The sequence below is a fragment of the Sycon ciliatum genome, chromosome 11, assembly GCF_964019385.1.
Source record: "Sycon ciliatum chromosome 11, ocSycCili1.1, whole genome shotgun sequence".
Lineage (NCBI taxonomy): Eukaryota > Metazoa > Porifera > Calcarea > Leucosolenida > Sycettidae > Sycon > Sycon ciliatum.
This window is the reverse complement of record NC_088653.1, coordinates 11146527-11167307: the sequence shown is the minus strand read 5'-3', so window position 1 is coordinate 11167307 and position 20781 is coordinate 11146527. Positions and strand designations below refer to the sequence as shown.

The 20781-nt window shown below is 47.3% G+C and overlaps 1 protein-coding gene across 1 annotated transcript in view; it reads left to right on the top strand.

Moving 5' to 3' along the window:
- Positions 1 to 20781, top strand: part of LOC135827620 (uncharacterized) — a 134277-nt gene that overhangs the window by 30917 nt on the left and 82579 nt on the right. The window contains exons 3-5 of the mRNA XM_065340086.1: positions 5437 to 5535; positions 14649 to 14771; positions 19459 to 19527. Of these exons, the coding sequence (XP_065196158.1) occupies positions 19462 to 19527 (66 nt within the window). The 5' untranslated portion in view covers positions 5437 to 5535; positions 14649 to 14771; positions 19459 to 19461. The remainder of the gene's footprint in view (positions 1 to 5436; positions 5536 to 14648; positions 14772 to 19458; positions 19528 to 20781) is intronic.

The following is a 20781-nucleotide window of genomic DNA, read 5'->3' as shown; positions in this document are numbered from 1 at the left end:
TTGTTTTCAGAAAGAAAATGTGTTGTCAGTACAACTTTTGATGCTATTCATTGTCGATGTGTGAATAATGCTACATAATTTCTTCACTACGCTGTTGTTGTTCTATTGAGTCCGAAGAAGGTCAACTGCCGACATCTTCTCCAGACATTACAACGGACAACGGGAACAAGTTATTGGGAACGACATTTATTATAGACGACGAGACAAGAGACCAAGATGAACGAAACAACTACATTGATGAAGAGTGAGAAAGCGAGATTATTGAAGAGAGCGAGATTATTGAAGAGAGAGCGAGAATATTGAAGAGAGGGAGATCGACTCAGAAACAACGCAATATAAAGGGCATGGGTAGCTATGGCAAACATGGGCGCGCAAGTAGCTACCCAGGCCGATGGAATGAAAGGTGAGTATGACGTAGTACGGGTGCATGCAGGCCGGCCAGCTTAGGAAAGGTTGTAGGTAATATTGAACGGGAGGAGGCACCTATCAGTGATATTATATCTCCTTCTAAATCTTGACATATTTCTACCCTGTCACGAGAGTTGTATCTCAGTGCATTTACGCTATACGTTGTACTTCGAAGTAGTATTTTTCATTTCAGCCATACCCTGTTTAATCCCGGAGAGAAAGGGAAGAAAAAGGCTTGATACCTCATGTAAAAAATGTCTTCTGGAATGGATGGGTTAACTGCGCAGATTTACGCGAACTTGGCTTTGTTTTAGAAAAAAATGAGGAAAAGGACACATCAAGTTAATGACCTCCTAAGCGTCATCGACGCCCAGCCACCACCTCATCTCTTTAGTGTCTCGATTGTCTGGCCATGCAATTTATCTTAATACCGACAACCAGAACGTGGTGTCCATTTTGTGCAACGGTAGCCGTAACCCAACACTGCACCAAGAAGCTGTTGACATTTTCCGTTTCTGTCAATGCGAACACATTGAACTGTTTGCACAGTGGATCCCCCGGGGTGAAAATACCACGGCTGACTATCTCTCACGGATTCTAGACATGAATGACTGGGCCGTATTTTTTTCGGCCGTATTGTTTGTTTATTTTGATAAGACGTGGGGCCCTCATACTGTCGATAGATTTGCCAGTCATTTGTCCCATCAACTCCCTACTTTCAACTCCCTTTGGTGGTCCCCAGGTTCGTCGGGTGTTGACTGTTTCACATGGGAGGGTGAAAGCAATTGGTGTCTCCCCCCCCCCCCCCACCTTTCAGCCCGGTTTCGGCTCATTTCGGCACACATCCCAACCGGTCTGTCTTTTTGGGCCGGAACCACCACCATTACGCTTTCATGCAGTCCGTTTTTGTTCTCTCAGAAACTCTACTCATTAGGGGTCTTGCCACATGGCCTCAGTTAGACGTTTTGGTTACCTCCCCTGTGCTGTCCGTCGCCCGCCATGAGGTTGCCTTTATTGTTGTCTCTTAGTGTTTTTTCTTGCGCTTGCTGCCTATGCTGTTCTGTTCCTGGCCTTTTTTAGTATAGGACATTTTTCTGCGTGAATTGCCTATTCAATGAACTTACACATACCCATGTGGATTGAGACACCCGAGGGGCAGGGACGACGAGGGAGGGAAAAGCTGGATGGGCAGTAATGTCACGTGGCAGAGGTCCATTGCATTCGGCTGTGTTAGAACCGTTGTATATACATAAGTTAACAATCAACTGAAGTACTCCCCATGCTAGAGTATAGAGTAAACACACACACAAAAGACAAGAGAGAGATAGTGTGTTTGGAAGAATGGGAATGTCGGGCAGAGTAGCTGGCCTCAATTGCGTGGGCGTTAACGAATCTTGTGTTTCAAAATATGTGGAGTGTAGTGTAAGAATAAGAAATGCTATGAGGATGGTGGGTCAGAATTTGAAAGCTAACTGCAGGCAAGGAAACTGGAAAGACAGCAAGCTCTGTTGTGCGCACAGGAAATCTGCTCATGCGCAGAGCGTGGGCATGTGATGTCTATGATACTCAGCAGTATCTAGAGAGAGCAAGATCGTGCACACACGTAAGGAGGGTCATGCAACCCGTTATAAAGGCCAACAGCGAAGCAATGGTACGTGACTGTTAACAACGGTTAACTCCTACGTTAACCGACCATTTAACATTCTACTCCCTTTGCTAGAGTATATAGTAGACACACAAGCGTGCAGGACGCGACACACCAAAAGACAAGAGAGTGAGTTTGGAAGAATGGGAATGTCGGGCAGAGAGCTGGCCTCAATTGAGTGCGCGTTAACGAATCGTGTGGCCGGCCTACCGAGGGCAGGAGCTGTATATGACCAAGTGGGTCGGCCTGCGCTGAGCAGGAGCGGTTTGTGACCCATGCGAGTTGGTGGGTCGGCCTGCGTTGAGCAGGAGCGGTTTATGACCCATGCGAGTTTAATAGTTGTGCGCGAGAGGCCAGTTAAGGAGGAGTGCCCATGCCGACATGTCCTGAAGGCATCCATCTTGTTCCGGGACAGGGCATCAGCGATGGTATTGGAAATGCCTGGCAGGTGCGATGCTCGGATTAGGAAATTGTGCATCACACAGATTGAGTACAGGGTGCGGATGAGTGCCATGACTGCAGGAGACCGGCTTGTGCCCGTCTTCAGGCACTCCACGGCAGCTTGGTTGTCGCACTGAAACTCCACACGCAGCCGCAGCCACACGATCCCACATGTGGCGCAGGCCGCGACAATGGCGAAGAGCTCCTTGCAGGTAATGTTTAGTTCCAGATGCTGCGAAGACCAGTCACCTCTGAACCAGCGAACATTGAAGAAGGCTCCAAATCCAATGGTGCCACTTGCGTCGGTTTGCAACTGGAGGTCATCCACTTCTCTAGCAGGAACAATGACTTTCCGTTCCATGGTAACAGAGTCTGGTGCCACCAGCTCAGGTCGCCCTTGCCTGAGGCTGAGAGGTGCAGCATTCGGTGAGATGACATCTCAGATGTGGCCTTGTTGAGGTCGTACAGGCGGCGTAAGAATGTACGGGCGGCAGGAATTACTCGGGAAGTGAACGAGAGGTGGCCCAGGAATGAGGCGAGTTCGCGTTTGAAAACGCAACCCTTGTCGAGGGTGGTAGAGACTAAACGATGTAGGGCCAGAAGCTTGGACCGAGGCAGATGCACTTCCAAGCGATCGGTGTCCAGCTCCAAACCGAGGAAGGTGAGGACAGTTGAAGGGCCCTCAATTTTCGCTGCGTGTGGAGTTTCAGTGCGACAACCAAGCTGCCGTGGAGTGCCTGAAGAAGGGCACAAGCCGGTCTCCTGCAGTCATGGCACTCATCCGCACCCTGTACTCAATCTGTGTGATGCACAATTTCCTAATCCGAGCATCGCACCTGCCAGGCATTTGGGGGCAAGTTGTTCCACTCGTCAATGATGCTGTGGGGGAAGCAGCATCCCACGTAATCAGGAGAGGAAGCCGGGAGGACGTTCTGTAGCTGAGACTCGTGGCGCACCGAGTGATCGGATCAAGTTCGAGGACATGTTGGTGGAGAAAGCTGTGGGGGTGGGGGGGGGGGGGGGGGAGGGACCAGCAACGTTATTTGCGGTGGCCCTGCCAGACACATCAGTTTGTACATATAGCTGAGGGTGGCGACCAATCTCCTTGCTGCCAAACTCTGGAGGAGGATATCAGGGCCAAGAATGTGGAGGGCGTGTCTCTGCACTCGATCGAGAAGGCGCAGATGGCCCGAAGCGGCTCCCTCCCATCCCAATGACGCATACTCTAGGACTGGCCCCACGAAACCTCTGCAGATGGTTCGTTTACCAGCACCAGCGAGTACGCGAGCAGCTTTGCGTAAACCCAGGCGAGAATTCGCTTTGAGTGCTGTGTTGTGGAGGTGGGTCTTGAAGGAGAGGCCCGAGTCAAATGTGACGCCGGGGAGGTTTACCTCCGATAGCTCAGACACAGTGTGATCTCCAAACGTGAGGTCCATGATAGGCCACCTGTGCCGCTGATGGGCTATCGTCATGAGCTGTGACTTTGTGGGATCAAACCTGATACGCCACTTCTTGCCCCAGTCATTGTGAGCGCATCAAGGGTAGCTTGTAAGCTTTTCTTACTGTTCGGGAGCATTTCGGGTGATCCAATACAGGTGTAGACCGTTGTATCATCGGTGAAGGTGTCCAGTGAACCTTCAGGATGTAAGCGCTGCTCCGTGAAAGTGGATTGTGAGCAACACAGACTCACGCAGAATCATATCAGGAAAATATTTAATTGTTTTCGTCATAAAATACCCATCATCAGAAATGATAATAGCAACAAGGACATTAAGAATGAATTTAGGCATGGTCACCACTGGTAACGGTTTTGATAGTGAACAGTGCTGTGGGGAGATAATATTCATACATGCATGAACTATGGAGAGAGAGAAAAGAGGTTGAGGAAACATCAGAAACAAACACAAAACTAGTACAGCAAAAGCATGATACGTGACAAGTGTAAAACATTCCACATGCACCAAGCAGAACATGTGCGTGTATTATGTACATCTATGAACTCGGATGGAGAGCCAAGGATTTTATGCAAAGCAAAAAGGACCAAGACACTACAAGTTACACTATAATGTCCACTAGCACCACCAGTTACTAAACAATCAGCTCATGCGATAACATTGCACGACACTGACCGACGGCACTGACGTTCTACAACTAACTGGCTAGTAATGTTATTGCATGAGCTGATTGTTTAGTAACTGATGGTGTTAGTGGACATTATAGTGTAACTTGTAGTTTCTTGGTCCTTTTTACTTTTTATAAATATGTACATGTGCACATAATTGCGGTTGCTGGCAACAGCAGTTTATGGAAGTAGACAAATAATTCACTATCCGAGAGAAGCAAGTACTGGGCCAGTAATTTGTATCAGGAATGCCTTTACAGAAGGTTCAATCCTGCGTTGGCTTTTATTCTCGGGCCCATGTCGAATGAAGAATTTTTATCGCTTTGCGTATCCTCCTCCTCCTGGCCCGATGCGACTCAATTGCAAGGACGCGAACCTCCATAAATGCTGAGTCACCAATTGGCAGTACCTCCCTGCTATGGTGAAGCCAGAAGGGTACATACTTTGGTATTCTCAGACATTGTCTCTTTTGACGCATAACATTTACTGATTACTAGTAGTAGTACTCTGTTCAGAACCTGAACAAACTGTTAGGTCCCCATCTTCTGCATACTGTTTCTTAGAACAAACTTTCTCTTGCTGGTCTGCACCCAGTACACAAAGCTTGATGAGTTCCTGCATAGCAGATGCTTGTGCACCTGTATTGGTCATAGGCAATCAGGCCTTTTACCTAAATTGTAGCTCTCTCCCTTGCTCCCTCTCCCTCTCCCTCTCTCTCTTTTGCTGTGATCAATCATGTAGTCGTTTGTCTCTCTGTCCCTTCCCTTGTTGTTTCCCCAAAACAAAATATCTTCAACGTTCTCACCTCCCCCTACTCCAGGATCAAAAAACACCATTGCACTCAGCCTGTGGAGATGCCTCGCCGGAGGTTATAGAATTTCTGCTTCGAGCGGGTTCAGATCTTCTCGCCTTGACAAATGTAAGTCACACTTTTAGTTAAATTGGCAGCGTGGAAATAACAATCATAATTATGCCGATGAATAGAATCAAGTGCGCACTCGTATCATAAACATTGCAAGCAAACATGTTTTAACTTAAAGGGGAACTCCACTTTCATATCCTGTAGTCTCGGGTGCTGAGTCGAATGGTCTTGGTCCGAAGTCTCTACGGCAAAGTGTTACTGAGATATTGGCAAAAACGGGGGCCGCGCCATGACGTCATGCGGCCATTTGGCTATGTCATCCCGGCCTGCCTCCGTCATTGTGGCACGGTCTGAATCTAGGTGCACTCTTTTAGTATTCAATTTCAAGGAAAGATGAGCTATTCCGAACAATTTTTGTACCCAGCAATGAAGGCAGCAATGCTGAGGTCAGTGAAGACCACCATCAACCCACCGCCGCATATGGTTGGGGCAGGGAGCCCAGATACTCTGCTAAGGAGCTGCCATCGCGTGTAACAAATGTTGAGGAAGAAGATGCCTCAGCAGCTGCGTCCGACAGAAGACGACGAGTAGCTTGGCCACCAGACTCTCGATTCGTTTGGGACTCCGACTGGTGCGAGTGTGGACAAAAGTGTATAGCCATGCCCAGCCCGCGGAAATGATTTTTCTGGTAAGATGCTGCCGTCGCTGTCGAGAAGACAGCCCAAGGTTTCTTGCGTAGCGGACCTCCCAGTTTACGAGATCGTAACCTTGCATCAGGCTGTACCCACTACTGCTCTTCGAAGTTATCACGACATGCAGAAGCCGCCAATGCCAGTGACAGAAGAGTCTGAAATTAGGTAAGCCTCAATTAGTTTGTCTTGACTTGTCTTGTGAGGATCGCGTATCAATATGATAAGAGAATATTTTTTGGAGAAATTTTTTGTTGTCAGGTGCACTACAGTAGGCGTCGCACAAGAAAAAAATGTACTGGTAGTTATAACAAATTTCATGCATGACACAAACCAATTCTCTTTGCTCCGAGTGTGCCTTGACTTGCCTTGTGAGGATCGATGCGCGTAATGTTTTGCGTGCAACTTACTTATTGTTGTCAGGCATATCACGAAAAACGTTGTACTATAGTGCTAGTAGTTATCACATGTTTTCATGCGTGACTCTAACACATCAATTTTGTGTATCATTATCCCTGGGATTGGTACAAGATCTGCAAAGGTAGTGTTCTGTTGGTGAAGAGATCACTGCACACAGTTTATGAGCAGGATGCGTGCATTTGATCAAACCCGAACCGATACTTTATCGTTTCACGCGATAGGCTTTGTCAATACACCCGTTCTCTAGTATACCATGTCATGCAACATACAAGCGTGGGGTCAAGAAAGCGTACACCAAAATAATGCACAAATTCTGGCAGGATAGTAAGACATCAGATTCTGTACTTTCTGACCAAGACATCTCTGTACTAGTAGGTAATTGAATGTGTCCCAATCAGAATTCATCAATCATTGGAAATTCTACAAGAACCTCCATCTTTGTACCAGTGGACACTAAATTGTTATGGCGCGCGCACTGAATTTGCAGGTAGGTACCGGTAGGTGTAATTCAGCGCATATGTAGAGTAAATGAGTATTTGACTATAGTATAGTCACTATACCATACCATAATAATTATTACCGTCCAGCAATGTGGTATGTGTACAAGCACTCAGCATACACACTCCGTATGACATTCTATGTTTCTGTAGATCTCTACGCTATGCGGCACACAGGCAGTACACACTGTATGTACACGGCAAATTGGGCAAGCACGTCCGTTGTCGTCTTCCAGCCTGCGTTGTGAATACCATCATGCAAAGATATCCAAATCCTGCACCACCTCAGCCTTCTCAGGAGACTTCCACCCGGGATTAGGCAGGGAACGCGTTTCTCCAAGGCAGGAACATCGAGGTTGCCATATGCAACCGCTACCACCTCACACATGAACTTGTCATCAATCTCATAACTCTTTCTGTCGTATAATTATCTATTTGGCCACATAGTCTTCTTTATGCTGTGAGAACTGGACTTCATACCTTCCTATCGGGGTCTTTTTGGTTGTGCTGTGGCGACGGTTGACATTGACGTCGTCAAGAGCTGCGAGATGTGCGTGTCCACTCATCCCCATAATTGAGAAATGAGTGCGTTTCAGAATGTATTTTGGCATGGCACTGTGATATACCTGCGTGGCGAAAAGAATGTCGAGAAAACACACTTGCTTAGACAATATACTTCTATATGTGTTACAAACCACCAGTTCTCAAGTGGGAAATGCCTTCTGGCTAATGACATTGTATTCGTTGCGATGTTGTATCTCGACTCCGCCGTACTGCTGATGTTTGCTGCATTGCGTACGCTATTTGCGCTGTGTGAGTTTTGCTGTATACGCTGTCATGTCATGTTTTACATGTGTATGCTTTGATTATACATGTACACTGTTTTGGCATGCTATAAATAGCTGGTGTTATTAGTGTTAGTTAGATTCAATGGAAGTCAAAATATACTGTTAAGAATAAATAGTTGTCCTCGTGCCGTGTGGTCGTTCGTTCCTGATACTAAAGAGAAGCAGAGGGTTCATTACAGTTTGCGACCACGCCAGGATACGGAGCGAGCATGGCAGAGCAACTACATAATTTGGAAGCCAGCTTTATCGCCAATGGAGTTCGGTTAGGATTGGAAGGCGATGAGTTGAGGGAACATTTGGAGCAGAGGCTCCGACAGTACAAGGAGCGTGAGGAGCGCAGTGCCAGACGGCGAGAGGAGGCGCTCTGCACCGAGTTTGGAAAAAAAGCTCAAGGAGATTAAGGAGCGCATCGCCAAGGCGTATGAGGGTGAGGGCAAAGTCGCTACTGAGAGTGAGATGGGAGGTACAGCGGAAGCTCCCAGTCACAGCGCTGGGCGTAAACCGTTGATGAAAATCATCTCATATGATGGAGCGCAGTCAGGAGCGTTATCTTGACCTGTTCGAGGACATCTGTTTCAAGAACGGGTTCGAAGAAAGCAAATGGCTGCTGCGATTACGCATCACGCTAGCGGGTAGCAAAGCTGAGAGGATATGTATTGGATGCAACAATTACGAGGAAGCAAAGTGAGAGTTGCTTGCCTTGCTCGGAAAGATTCCGGATAAAGCGTGGAAGACATTGCTGACAGGCAAGCAGGGGTCAGATGAGTCTTTTCACCAATACGTTGTTCGTGTTTGCCGAGAGGTAGAGGTAATACATGACGTGTTGGACGGAGCAGGTTACAGCCGGGAGAAACCGACTGAGATAGTAACGGACAAGAAGGTTGGATCGTGCTGTCTACACTCAGCAAGTGTGCGGCTGATGACCGGAGTGGCGCGAGTTGAGGGAAGAACTCGAAAGGCGAAGGTTCGCGTATTCCTGGACTCTGGTGCTGAGGCGTCATTTGTGACTGCAGCGTTGGTGTCAGCAATCAATGCAGAACACGTTGGTGCTGAAAATGTAGAGGTGAAGCCGTTCGGCGCAGAGCCAACCCAACAGCGCATGGATAAAAACGCCATCACAATCCAAGGTAGCTCCACTAGCATTCCGGTATGCGCGCTCGTGAAACCAACGCTAGAGCTAGACCTTAAGTGCGCAAGTCTGCAGACCATTGCTCAGTGGCACAGTTGGGGAGTAGAGCTGAGTGACAAGCCTCAGCAAGAAACAACAGACGAAATACACATGTTGATCGGTGCAGAATATATCAACGCGATACAGCACAGCAAGAAAGAAGTTAATGGCGAGACTGTGTGTAACACAGAGATCGATAGTGTAGTATCTGGTCCAGCGTCTGCACCCAGTCGAAACAGTCAGCCGGTGACCGTGTCATGTGTCACAGCCCACATCGACAAACTATGGCAGTTGGATCAACCTCCAGAACGACATCAGCACTTGCCATTTTTCCCGCTATGTCGCTATGGCGCCGGGTTCCAAGTGGGTCTCTTGTGGTGAAATGAGCGTCGCCCAACGAATAACTATGCTCAAGCTAGAGTCATCGCAACGCGGCTTCTGGAAAAGCTGAAGCGGAATGGGAAGCGTACACTCTATGATGATATGCTGATCAAGGACTAGCACGCGCTTTGAGCAATTTAGTTGGAGCCATGTGAGAGCGATGCCGGGCACTATGTACCGCATCATGGTGTATTCCGCAAGCACGCTGCAACCACGAAGTTAAGAGTGGTGTTCAATGCCTTGGCGATGGCTCCAGATGGCAAGTCATTGAACGACATGGTTGACCCTCGACTGTCGCTATTGCCGAGTCTCGCGGGTATGCTACTAAGGTTCCGTGAATATAAGAGCGCGCTGCAAGCGGACATCCGCTAGGCTTTCTTCATGGTCAAGGTTAATCCCGAAGACCGTCAGTACCTGCGTTTCTTGTGGCCCGGTCGAAGCGACAGCGACGAACTGTTAACCTGGAGGCTAACGAAACTGCCATTTGGCGTAAATTGCTCGCCATACATGCTTACTGCGGTGATTCAGCATCACTTCAAGGAGCTTCGTGCGCTGTCTGCACCCAAAGAGCGAGACCGTATTGATCTCTTGCTCACGAGTTTCTACGTTGACGATTTGGTCTCTAGTGTCTCAAATGCCCCGTAGAAGATGCAAGAGTTCAGTGTGCGTGTGCTTACAGATGCTGGCATGGAGTTGCACAAGTGGCGAGGCAACGAAATACGGTGCGATCCAGAGGCCGGAGATAAAGTCCTCGGTCTGAAATGGAAAACCAGTGATGACTTGCTCAGCTTAGCAGCGCTAGGCGAGTCCGATAGGCCACCTGTTTGGACCCGGCGACCCCTCCTTAAGTGTGTTGTGTCAGTGTTTGATCCGGTAGGTCTAGCAGCACCGGCAGTTGTGCCGGGAAAGATAATGGTACAACAAGGCAGGAAATTCGGAGGCGACTGGGATGATAAGTTGCCTGATGGCATCGCAGCCGCATGTGCGCAATGGTGGCGAGAGTTGGCCGAAGTGGTGAGCATTGGCATACCACGTTGGATTTGCTGCAATCTTGACATGCCGATTGCGCTTCATGCCTTCGCGGATGCCAGTGAGAAAGCGCTTGGATGTTCTTTGTATGCAGTCGTCAATGGACAGTCGCACTTGGTATTTGCCAAGGCCAAAGTGGTACCGGTGTGTCCGCCCACGTTAGCCCGCCTTGAGTTACAAGCAGTATGTCTAGCGGCTTGCTACGCTAAGTTTGTGGTGAAGGAGCTGCGTGTGACCGTCACGCAAGTCTATGGCTGGACTGACAGTCTCACTACCGTTCATTGGATCAGTAATCCATCGTACAAATGGAAAACATTTGTGGCTAACCGCGACAGTCAAGTCCAAGAGATATTGAAGAAGGTCGGCATTGTGTGGAACCATTGCCCGGGCCTTCACAACCCAGCAGATTTACCGTCAAGTGGGAGTAGTGCACAGCAGATCCGTAGCCCGTTCTGGATGGGTGGACCAACCTCGATCACGGAGCCGAATGACTGGTCCACCGCATCCTTAACCGCAGCTACAGATGAGTCCAGTGTAGAAGTGTGAGTGTCAGCCACCACCTGTAGTCGAGAATCTGATAATGAATGGTGGCTCCGATTCAGTAAGTGGGCGAGGGCACAGGGCACGGTGACTCTGATGTTGCAGTGGAAGCACACTGAGCCTCGTGCTGAACTCTATTTAGCAGCAGACAACGTATTGTACTGCATCGTTCAAGCCGAATGTTTCGCTGAGGATCTTGAGCTGATCAAGCAGGGTCAACCAGTGAAGCCTGGGTCGAAGGTGTATCAGCTTGAATCGTTTCTGGATGAGCATGGAGTGCTCAGAGCCGGGGGACGACTTCAGCACAGCGAGTTGGCGTATAAAGCCAAGCACCCAGTCCTATTAGGCAAACATCATCTGACCGAGTGCTGTTGGACAAAACGCATGTCGAAAGAAGGCACCAAGGTGTAGAAGGGGTCTTGTGGTACATCCGTCAGAAATTCTGGATTATCGTTGGTCGACGAGCGCTACGCAACATTACTCAGCGATGTGTTGCATGCCGCTGCTACAAGGCTAAGGCTGCCTCCGAAGTCTGCTCGCCACTGCCAGAAGACCGAGTTGTTCACGAGAGGCCGTTCGCAACTACCGGCATCGACTATGCTGGTCCGTTGTACGTGCGCTGTGGCGAGTCATCTCCGAAGGTCTGGATAGCATTGTTTGTGTGTGCCACCACCAGCAGAGCAGTTCACTTGCAGGTGCTCGATAGGTTTTAAAGTACTGAGTCATTCTTGATAGCATTTCGGAAGTTTGTCACGAGACGTGCTTTGCCATCTAGGATCAGGTCTGATAACGCTATAACGTTCAAGGCGGCATCTGACAAACTGAGTGTGCCATAGATATTCAATCCTCCAGCTGCGCAAAGGCATGGATGCTTCTATGGGCGAATGGTTGGTACGGTGACGAGTGCCTTGAAGAAGGTAATGGGAACAGCGTTTCTGAAGGTCCAGGAGCTTGAGACCCTCTTTTATGAGGTTGAAGCAGTGATGAATAGTCGTCCGCTAACTTATGTGTCTGGATAGCCTGGATGAGCCACCAGTAACCCCTGCAATGATGATGGGTAACAGCTGGATGTCGTCAAAGAAGCCAGCTGGTAGTCAGCTACAATCAAGCTAGGCAGGGATACTACAATAGTCAGCTACAATCAAGCAAAGCAGGGATACTACACCCTCCCTTCCTACAGATAATTATGCCCTTGTTATTTTCAAAAGTAGGCAGGTGGACCAATGTTCTGTCGTGAGACAGTATGTCTTGGTAGACTGGTAGACTTGGTAGACTGATAAAGTAGGAACCCTCTGGTAAAATGTGTGAAGGACCTGTCTCTCTGTGGAGCGGTAAAATGTATGTGTTCGCGTCTCAGTATTGGATGGTAAAAGGGATGTGTTCGGTCGCGTCACCCTTATCTTGGACACGGTAGCATTTCTTGATTCGAGTCTCTCTCGGACGGTAACATTGCTTGATTCGCGTCCCTCTGGGACGTTACAACGGGAAAGGACTCGCTCACCATGTGGCGGTATAATCATTGTTACATGGACTGGTTATTTGAGTGTGTGCTTCCAGGTATACAGCATTTTGCGTCTGATCCAGGTCAGTGACTGCTGCTCCAGCAAACCGATTGCTTGGTCTGTGCGGGGTGGACATGGTCGGGATGGGTAATGAAAAGGCTAGGAAACTTTGTTGACAGAACTGTGAGAAATCAGTTGTGTGGGAGCTTCAGTGTGGCGAAATGTTGGGTGATCCAGAACTGTGTACTGCATATATCTGGACGTACATGGAGGAACAGGGAGGATTGTGAGTCCGATGCTTTTTTTATCGAATGGTGGTACGGGGACTGGGAGTGGGATTGTCTGTGGGATGGAGTGGCTGATGGTCCTGGAGAGCCTCGTGTATCGAGTGTAATGTGGCAAACACACAAAAAGGGAGGGATGTGATCGGGGAGACAATTTTGGCAGCAGAACGAGTTAGTAAGGGGAATATGGCAGCAATGATCATGAGGATAGTATGGAAAATACCGTGGGATTTTGGAGCTTGCATAATACGCGGCGTAGCTTGCATGATAGGGGTGGCATATGCACTCACGTGAGTAACAGTTGCATTTAAGCGGGGTGATGATAGAGTAGTGGTACAGCAAGTAGGGTGACATACCTTGGTTGCAGGGAATACGGGTCGTGTAGCGCGAGGACGATAGCGAGGACGATAGCAATATGCTATGTCATGGCCAATCTTCTTGCAGGATCGGCAATAGGGACGGAGACGAAAGGGCCGGCGCCGCTTGGGTCGTATATATACCGGTAGTACAGGGGCATACCGGAGGGCATGAGATCTCGCTGGAGAATTATGGTGATCCACTTGGCCGAACGCGTACACCGCAGCGTCGATCTCCTGTGCGGATGGACTGTAGATCCGGGATTCTGAGTTGATCCAAGTCGTCGTGGGTTCAGAAACGCGGTTGGGACCAATAAACTTTGTTTTCCGCTCATTGGTCGAGGAGAGTAGGAGAATACGCAGAAAGAAATTAAGTGAAAGGCTGCACTAGAGATGGGGTTCAAATCTGACAAAGTTTTAACCACCGCTGCGACCAATGTAATAGGTAGCCGAATGGAGGCACAGTGCTTAACATTAAATAACTTTTACTTACCCTTCCTCAGGTACACACCTGGATTATAATCTAAAAAATATATGAAAACAGAAATGAACAGAAGCTTTTATAGGTAACAGACTACATACGCTAACGAATGGGGATACGCTACAATTAAGCAAGGCAGGGATACTACAATAGTCAGCTACAATCAAGCAAGGCAGGGATACTGCAATAGTCAGCTACAATCAAGCAAGGCAGGGATACTACATAAACAGTCAGGTAGGGCGACAACAAGATGCTAAACTGACTGAGGTACTGGGACATTGAACGACCTGACAACTAGCTCCAACGAATCTACGAATTGAAAAACACCAACCTTCTTATATCACTTGGAAGGCCCAATGAGGGGAAGGAACGCAACAAAGATGTGCTCAAGGTATATCCCACGGGAGCAAAGAACGTCGAAAGCTACAAGATGATAAGGAGATTGGTAAGACCATTGGACAAACCGGTCGAACTACAACTCAACAACGCGAATCAACCAATGACGAATTACGTTATTTTCTCTGACCAATGCCATACTTGAAGTATGCATTTTATATTGTACAATTTTCGGATCACGAGACATAGTTTGGCTCCGCTATTATGTGTTGAAATCTGAGGAACCGTTGATCGCAGCGCTTCCTGGATGGGTTCTACGGCACGCTGAGAGTTTTCTCTTCGGCATAGATAGTTGGATCGTTGAATTTGAGCTAGTTTTGACCGAGTTACCATGGTTACGGCCTGTGGAAGTCTCAACGTCGTGTGTGTAGAATTCTACACATTCAAGTATGGGGCGGCTCTCAAAGGGCTAATGGGAGTTGTGATAATTCTCAGAACGAGCATTAGAAAAGTCATTAGTTTCTTGAATCTGCAAAGTATTCAAAATCAACTGCTGTTCTGGTTTACAAAGCTATGTGCAATGTTTACTAAGAGGTCTGTTTTACTTTCTTGTTGATTGACCATTGTTCATTCTACCAGGACAACAGGACATGTCTGGACAGTGCAGTAGCAAGTCATGAGAGCTTTTGGGCTGAGCCTGCGGCTAGACTAAGGGCAATTATCCGCTATCTTGAGAGCAAGTACCCAGAGGAGCAGAAGAAGGTAAGCACAACTTAGAAGAAAAGAAAAAAATAATCAAAATGAATTTCCCATTCGAAAACTTGCGTAACCAATGAGGTAACAATATCACTATATTCCCTCCTGACACTCACACATTGTCTCCATGCTGCAAACACCGCTTTTGATTCACCAAATATTCAGGCATGGTTCAGTATCAGGTTACTGGTTTAAACTAGTGATGGGTTATACCCAAACATTTAGTGACCCAAAAGTGACGTTCGCAGCAGAAACGTTCCTGTGTGGGTGTTTGGAATGAGTGCAATAATGCAGTATATCACTCCCTTAGTATTGACTCGCATAGATTTTTGTCATACCTAAGCAGTCAAATATTCCTGCATATTTCACTCCTTAGGGTTATATTGACTGCTTATATTTGACTGCTTAGGGGTTGCGCAGTTGAACGGTGCCTAGTGCAGCATTGTCACTGCATGAGTAGGTGGTGGTGCAACGGTTGTGCAATCATAAAATCGGGATTCATGAGGTTATCGTTCTGGAATTTGAAATACGGACTGTTTGTCGTGATAAATCTAATATTGACTTCGTACTTGGTCAGTATAGGAAATAAAAACCTCGTAAAAGACCTCGGCTTCGCCTCGGTCTTTTACTCGGCTTTTATTTCCTATATTGACCTCGTACTCAGTCAATATTCGATACTTACTAAGACTGCGGAAAGGATGCAATAGTTTCAAATATTAATAGCAATGAGTACACTCAAACGTCTCTTATCCGGACGCCTCAGATACTGGCACGCCTCTCTACCGGGCACCTTTAGCTTGAGTTCCTATGGCACAACTGCTTCCAATTTGGGGGTTTGAATTATTTTTCGTGTACACTAGTGTCAATTTATCACTGCCCACCTGTGTAATTCACTTATTTTCATCAAGACATTATATTTTATCCCGAATATGTGTAATATGTGCCAAAAACATTTCTTCAAAAAGCGGTATAATACATGGTAGACGAGCTGTCCTGAGACAACGGAAAACCTGAGATACGGGCAGTGACGTTCGAGCTCATACTGAATCGCTCACTCCAGCAGTGATATTTATTAAAAAAGAACATATCAGAGAAAACCAGAATATTTGTGCAAGTCGATCTCTCCAATTTCGCTGAAATTTTGCAGGTAAGTTTCCTTTGGGGTTAAGATTGACTGTGCAAATCACGTGCCCCGTGACACCAGATTGCCAGGTCTCGTAGATCACGGTTCATCAGTTATTCTGAGTCACCTTGATCAAGTGTCCGTGCACTTACAAGGATCGCCTGTTGATATTTAGATTGGATCACATGCATTTTGATGCCCGGCTTAAGAGCACGCTGGTGGCCTTGTAGGCCTTCCAACCAGGACTTTCCCTCAACATGCAGCACAGAGACTAGGGTGAGTAGGGGCCAAATTGCGTTGTTCATCACGTAAGAAATCTGTGATGTGGGCACGTCACGTACCACATGGACCCAGTGAAGCCTGTGCTGGTCAACTCCAAGCGACCTTGATGGCATGCTCGATGGTCATTCCTTGCTGTTGCACATCTACATCAAGCATCAGCATGTAAACTAGCCACGGTTCCTGGTGAGCCATGTTCGGGGTGTTCGAGGTTAGTGTGAATTATGCATACAGTCAGCTTCACCAATAACGACTGCTGATATAACGACAATTCGCGAATAACGACAGAATTTCCATGCCCAGAGCAAAGTCCCATCCCATGTAATACATTATAATGAGACTTTGGGTATAACAACATTTTGCGAATAAGGACACCTTTTTGACGCCCACCGAGTGTCGTTATAAGCGAAGTTGACTGCACCTGTTCTCACTGCAAGAGGACATATCTCCAAGAAGTCTTGCCAATGCAATACTGCTAGCGCTGTAACAATAGTGTCTGCGGGTTCTGAGCAGAGCATGCAGGAAATATGATGTGTCTTACCTCCTCCATTATGGTCCGTTTCGAATAGCACATCAGGAACGATTGTGATCGTGTGCATTGTGTTGTGAACCGGAAATCATTATTCTACATCATGAAGCATGTGATTTCATCATTCCTCTTGCGGTAAAGTTCAGAAACTACATGCCAAAAAGTCACTTTTTGCATCAAATGTTGCACCGAAACATTGCGGTGGCGCAAGGAGAAGCTTGTCGTTTGGAGTGACAAGTTATCACCGCTACTTTTCCTTGTCAGAGTCAACAATACACTTCGTTTTGCAGCTGGTCTACAAAGCCGAAGTGACACGCCGTAATGTTAACCCATCACGTGTGTACTTCGGAGCGACAGAGCCAACGTTCAAGACCCGGTACGGAATCCACAAGGACACATTCAACCACGAGCAGAGACGAAAGAGCACCGAACTATCCAAGTATGTCTGGAAATTGACGGAGAGACAGGAAGACTACTCGATCCAGTGGAGTATTTCAGAACGAGCACAAGCCTACAGCAACATCAGCAAGAGGTGCCAACTTTGCCTCTCGGAGAAGTTCCGATCATAATCGCGGATAGAGAAACATGCCTCAACAAGAGAAGCGAGCTTATCTCGAAGTGTAGACATGCCAGCAAATTCTCGCTCGCGAACTACACCGGGGTCACATGATGAGATATGCGGTGTTCCCACACACACACACGCACGCGCGCACGCACACAAGCACGCACGCACGCCCGCACGCGCGCACACACACACACACACACACACACACACACACACACAACCACACACACACACACTCTATCTCTCTCTCTCTCTCTCGTGCACACACATGTACACCCTCACTCTTTCACACTCACACCAAACCACATTTTTGCGCCATTGCCCACACTGGTATCTGCAATGTAACATACTACCCAGCCCTTTGGCGTGACACAACTACCACTGAAACCTACTTAATTCCTGCGTCGGTTCTACATGTATCTCCCATCTTGGTTATAGCAATATACCTCAGCCATGACACTTGCATTCATATTACGCACAGTGTGTTCCAGCGCTGATGTTATCTGCTCAAGCTTCGTGGTTGCAGCACTGCCTTAGCCTACATTACAAATACCCTATTTCCGGTACTGCTTGGGTGAAGGAAGAGGGATGTTCTTCAGGGAATATCCCAGTTGCATTGGCCTTGAAGCGTCCATAGCTAGCTTGCAGTGTAGGGGTAGAGTGCTTGACTGGGTAAGGCCAGGAGCGTAGACAAAATCCGTTGATCCCCGAGCTGCAGAGAGTGCTCAATGTCAGAGACAGAGCTTAGTACATAGCAGACTCAGCGGATGACGTTCAGGTTGGTTGTAACTCTGAGTTTCATGCCGCTAGGCAATCATCAGACAACTGATACTCTGGTCTACCCAACAGTATGCTTATAAACACATAGGGCCACAAGCATAAACACAATTTCCGGTACTGCTTGGGTGAAGGTAGAGGGATGTTCTTCAGGGAATATCCCAGTTGCATTGGCCTTGAAGCGTCCATAGCTAGCTTGCAGTGTAGGGGTAGAGTGCTCGACTGGGTAAGGCCAGGAGCGTAGACAAAATCCGTTGATCCCCGAGCTGCAGAGAGTGCTCAATGTCAGAGACAGAGCTTAGTACATAGCAGACTCAGCGGAGGACGTTCAGGTTGGTTGTAACTCTGAGTTTCATGCCGCTAGGCAATCATCAGACAACTGATACTCTGGTCTACCCAACAGTTTGCTTATAAACACATAGGGCCACAAGCATAAACAAATTTCCGGTACTGCTTGGGTGAAGGTAGAGGGATGTTCTTCAGGGAATATCCCAGTTGCATTGGCCTTGAAGCGTCCATTCTTAGCTTGCAGTGTAGGGGTAGAGTGCTCGACTGGGTAAGGCCAGGAGCGTAGACAAAATCCAGCAGTACCGGAAATTGTGTTTATGCTTATGGCCCTATGTGTTTATAAGCATACTGTTGGGTAGACCAGAGTATCAGTTGTCTGATGATTGCCTAGCGGCATGAAACTCAGAGTTACAACCAACCTGAACGTCCTCCGCTGAGTCTGCTATGTACTAAGCCCTGTCTCTGACATTAAGCACTCTCTGCAGCCCGGGGATCAACGGATTTTGATTTTACAAATACCCTATATAACTAGCGAATAGCATTATTATGTTTTATCGTCTGATGAGTGTTTTTTGAAACACGAAACTCGGAGTTGCGAGAAAGGTTTTTGGTCTCTGTGGTTCTGCCTCGTGTGGTAAGCTCTGACCCTTGTTAAGGTTTTGAGCATTATTTGCAGCAAAGACCCCAGACACGTTGTTGTATGTACTACGTATACACGTATATTAAGTTAAGGGGCGTTCGAATTGTCTTCAGCAACTGTTCGAACAATTTTTTTAAAGAGATTAGTTGAAGTGTCCCATTACTAGAACGTTTTCTATCAGTTTAGAGTTTTCAGTGGAATTGTCGATGACGTCCGATAAGATCGACCATCTCCACGCACTACGTGACGTAGCTATTCCAAACGGTTCGGAAAAAAAGTCAAAGAACGACAATTCGAACAAGCCCTAATTGAATAGATATAAAAGAAAATAATTCCTTCTGCTCATGCTACCCTTTCCGTGACCGTCTTTCTTAGCACCTCACTTCACTCCAACCATGTTTCTCTACAAACTATTCTCTACCAACCACCTCTTCCCTGTTCCTACTTTTACATCTGCCATTGTGTTTCCTGTGTGTTCTGTTGGCAATGTAGGTAATGGAAATTGTTCGACATGCCGCTGGGAAGAAGACTGCTGACCCTCACAACCGTCGTTTTCTTCAGGTAATAGAAAGCACATGTTATGAGTTATGACTAACTGTCCACCGGTGTAACCAGATAATTATACCGTCAGCAAGTGTGACAATGGGCAAAAAACTGACCAGGAGTACTTAGCTGAAAAACTGACAAGGAATGCTCAGATTCCCCTTCCATGTTTACAATAATAAACTTGAAACTCCCAATTTGGGTGGTCTGTTACTTTGAGTCGTTGGGTTGTAGTAAAACCGGTACGTCCAATTGTCTTACTAGTGAAGTTTTTATACAGTAACGTTCGGCATTCTTTGTTGCTGTGGAACAAAGCCCGTGCTCATTTTCGTTGCGCTTTCCTTCCCCTCTTTAGATATTTCCTTACCTGAGCCTCCCAAGTTGGAAGGTTGTTAGTTTACACCTCTTAGATGTGTTGGAGTGAGGTGTTAGGTCGTTGAATGTCTCAGTACTCCTTGTCAGTTTTCTTCCCTGTTGTCGCATATGCTGACGGTGTATTACGTGGTTGCACTGTGGGACAGTTGGTCATAACTTGTAACATTTAGCCCTTTCTTTATTTTTTACATGATTACATTGGCTAAAGATCCGAGCTCTTCAGGTAAAGTCTTTATTATCTTTTATACTGAGTATTCCAAGTATCCCGTTGCTATGGAGAGTATCGTGGCAATTGAGGTCATTCACTGATGTTATGTACTTGGTCCAGCTCATCGCAATTGTCGCTTATCCCCGACGAATTTTTGACAGGTAAAACCCAGTCCAATCATGATATCTAACTTACTTTTGCTTGGGAGGTCGTGATGGCAAGATCAAAGTAGGCACCAAAGAAAAAATGATCGCGACTAGCGCTTTGAATCGCGATGTATTCGACTTTTTTGGGAAGTGGGAATCTGGCCATTCACTGTCTGTGTTGCCAAAAGCCAAGCGCAGGGACCCGAAGACCGGAACTGTAGCAGGTGCAACTGACATCCTGGCCTGGAGAGTGTGACAGGCACGAGTGCACGGCAGAAGAATATAAGCATCATGATGAAGAAGAAAGGTGTTTTTGATGTGATGTGCCGGGCCGACCTGTTGGTTGTTCCTTCTCTTGGTGGACCTAGCAGCCGCATTACAAGAGTCGTGGCCCGCCTATCCAGGGAGCGTATGACACCTGTCTGGAGAGGCCTGTATGCCTCATTTGAAGGCTTTGTTGAAACACTGCTGATTTTTTGTGCATTTTGCTTACCTTGCTTCCTTTCTTCGACTCGCTTCACCTGATTCCATTGCTGAAATTTT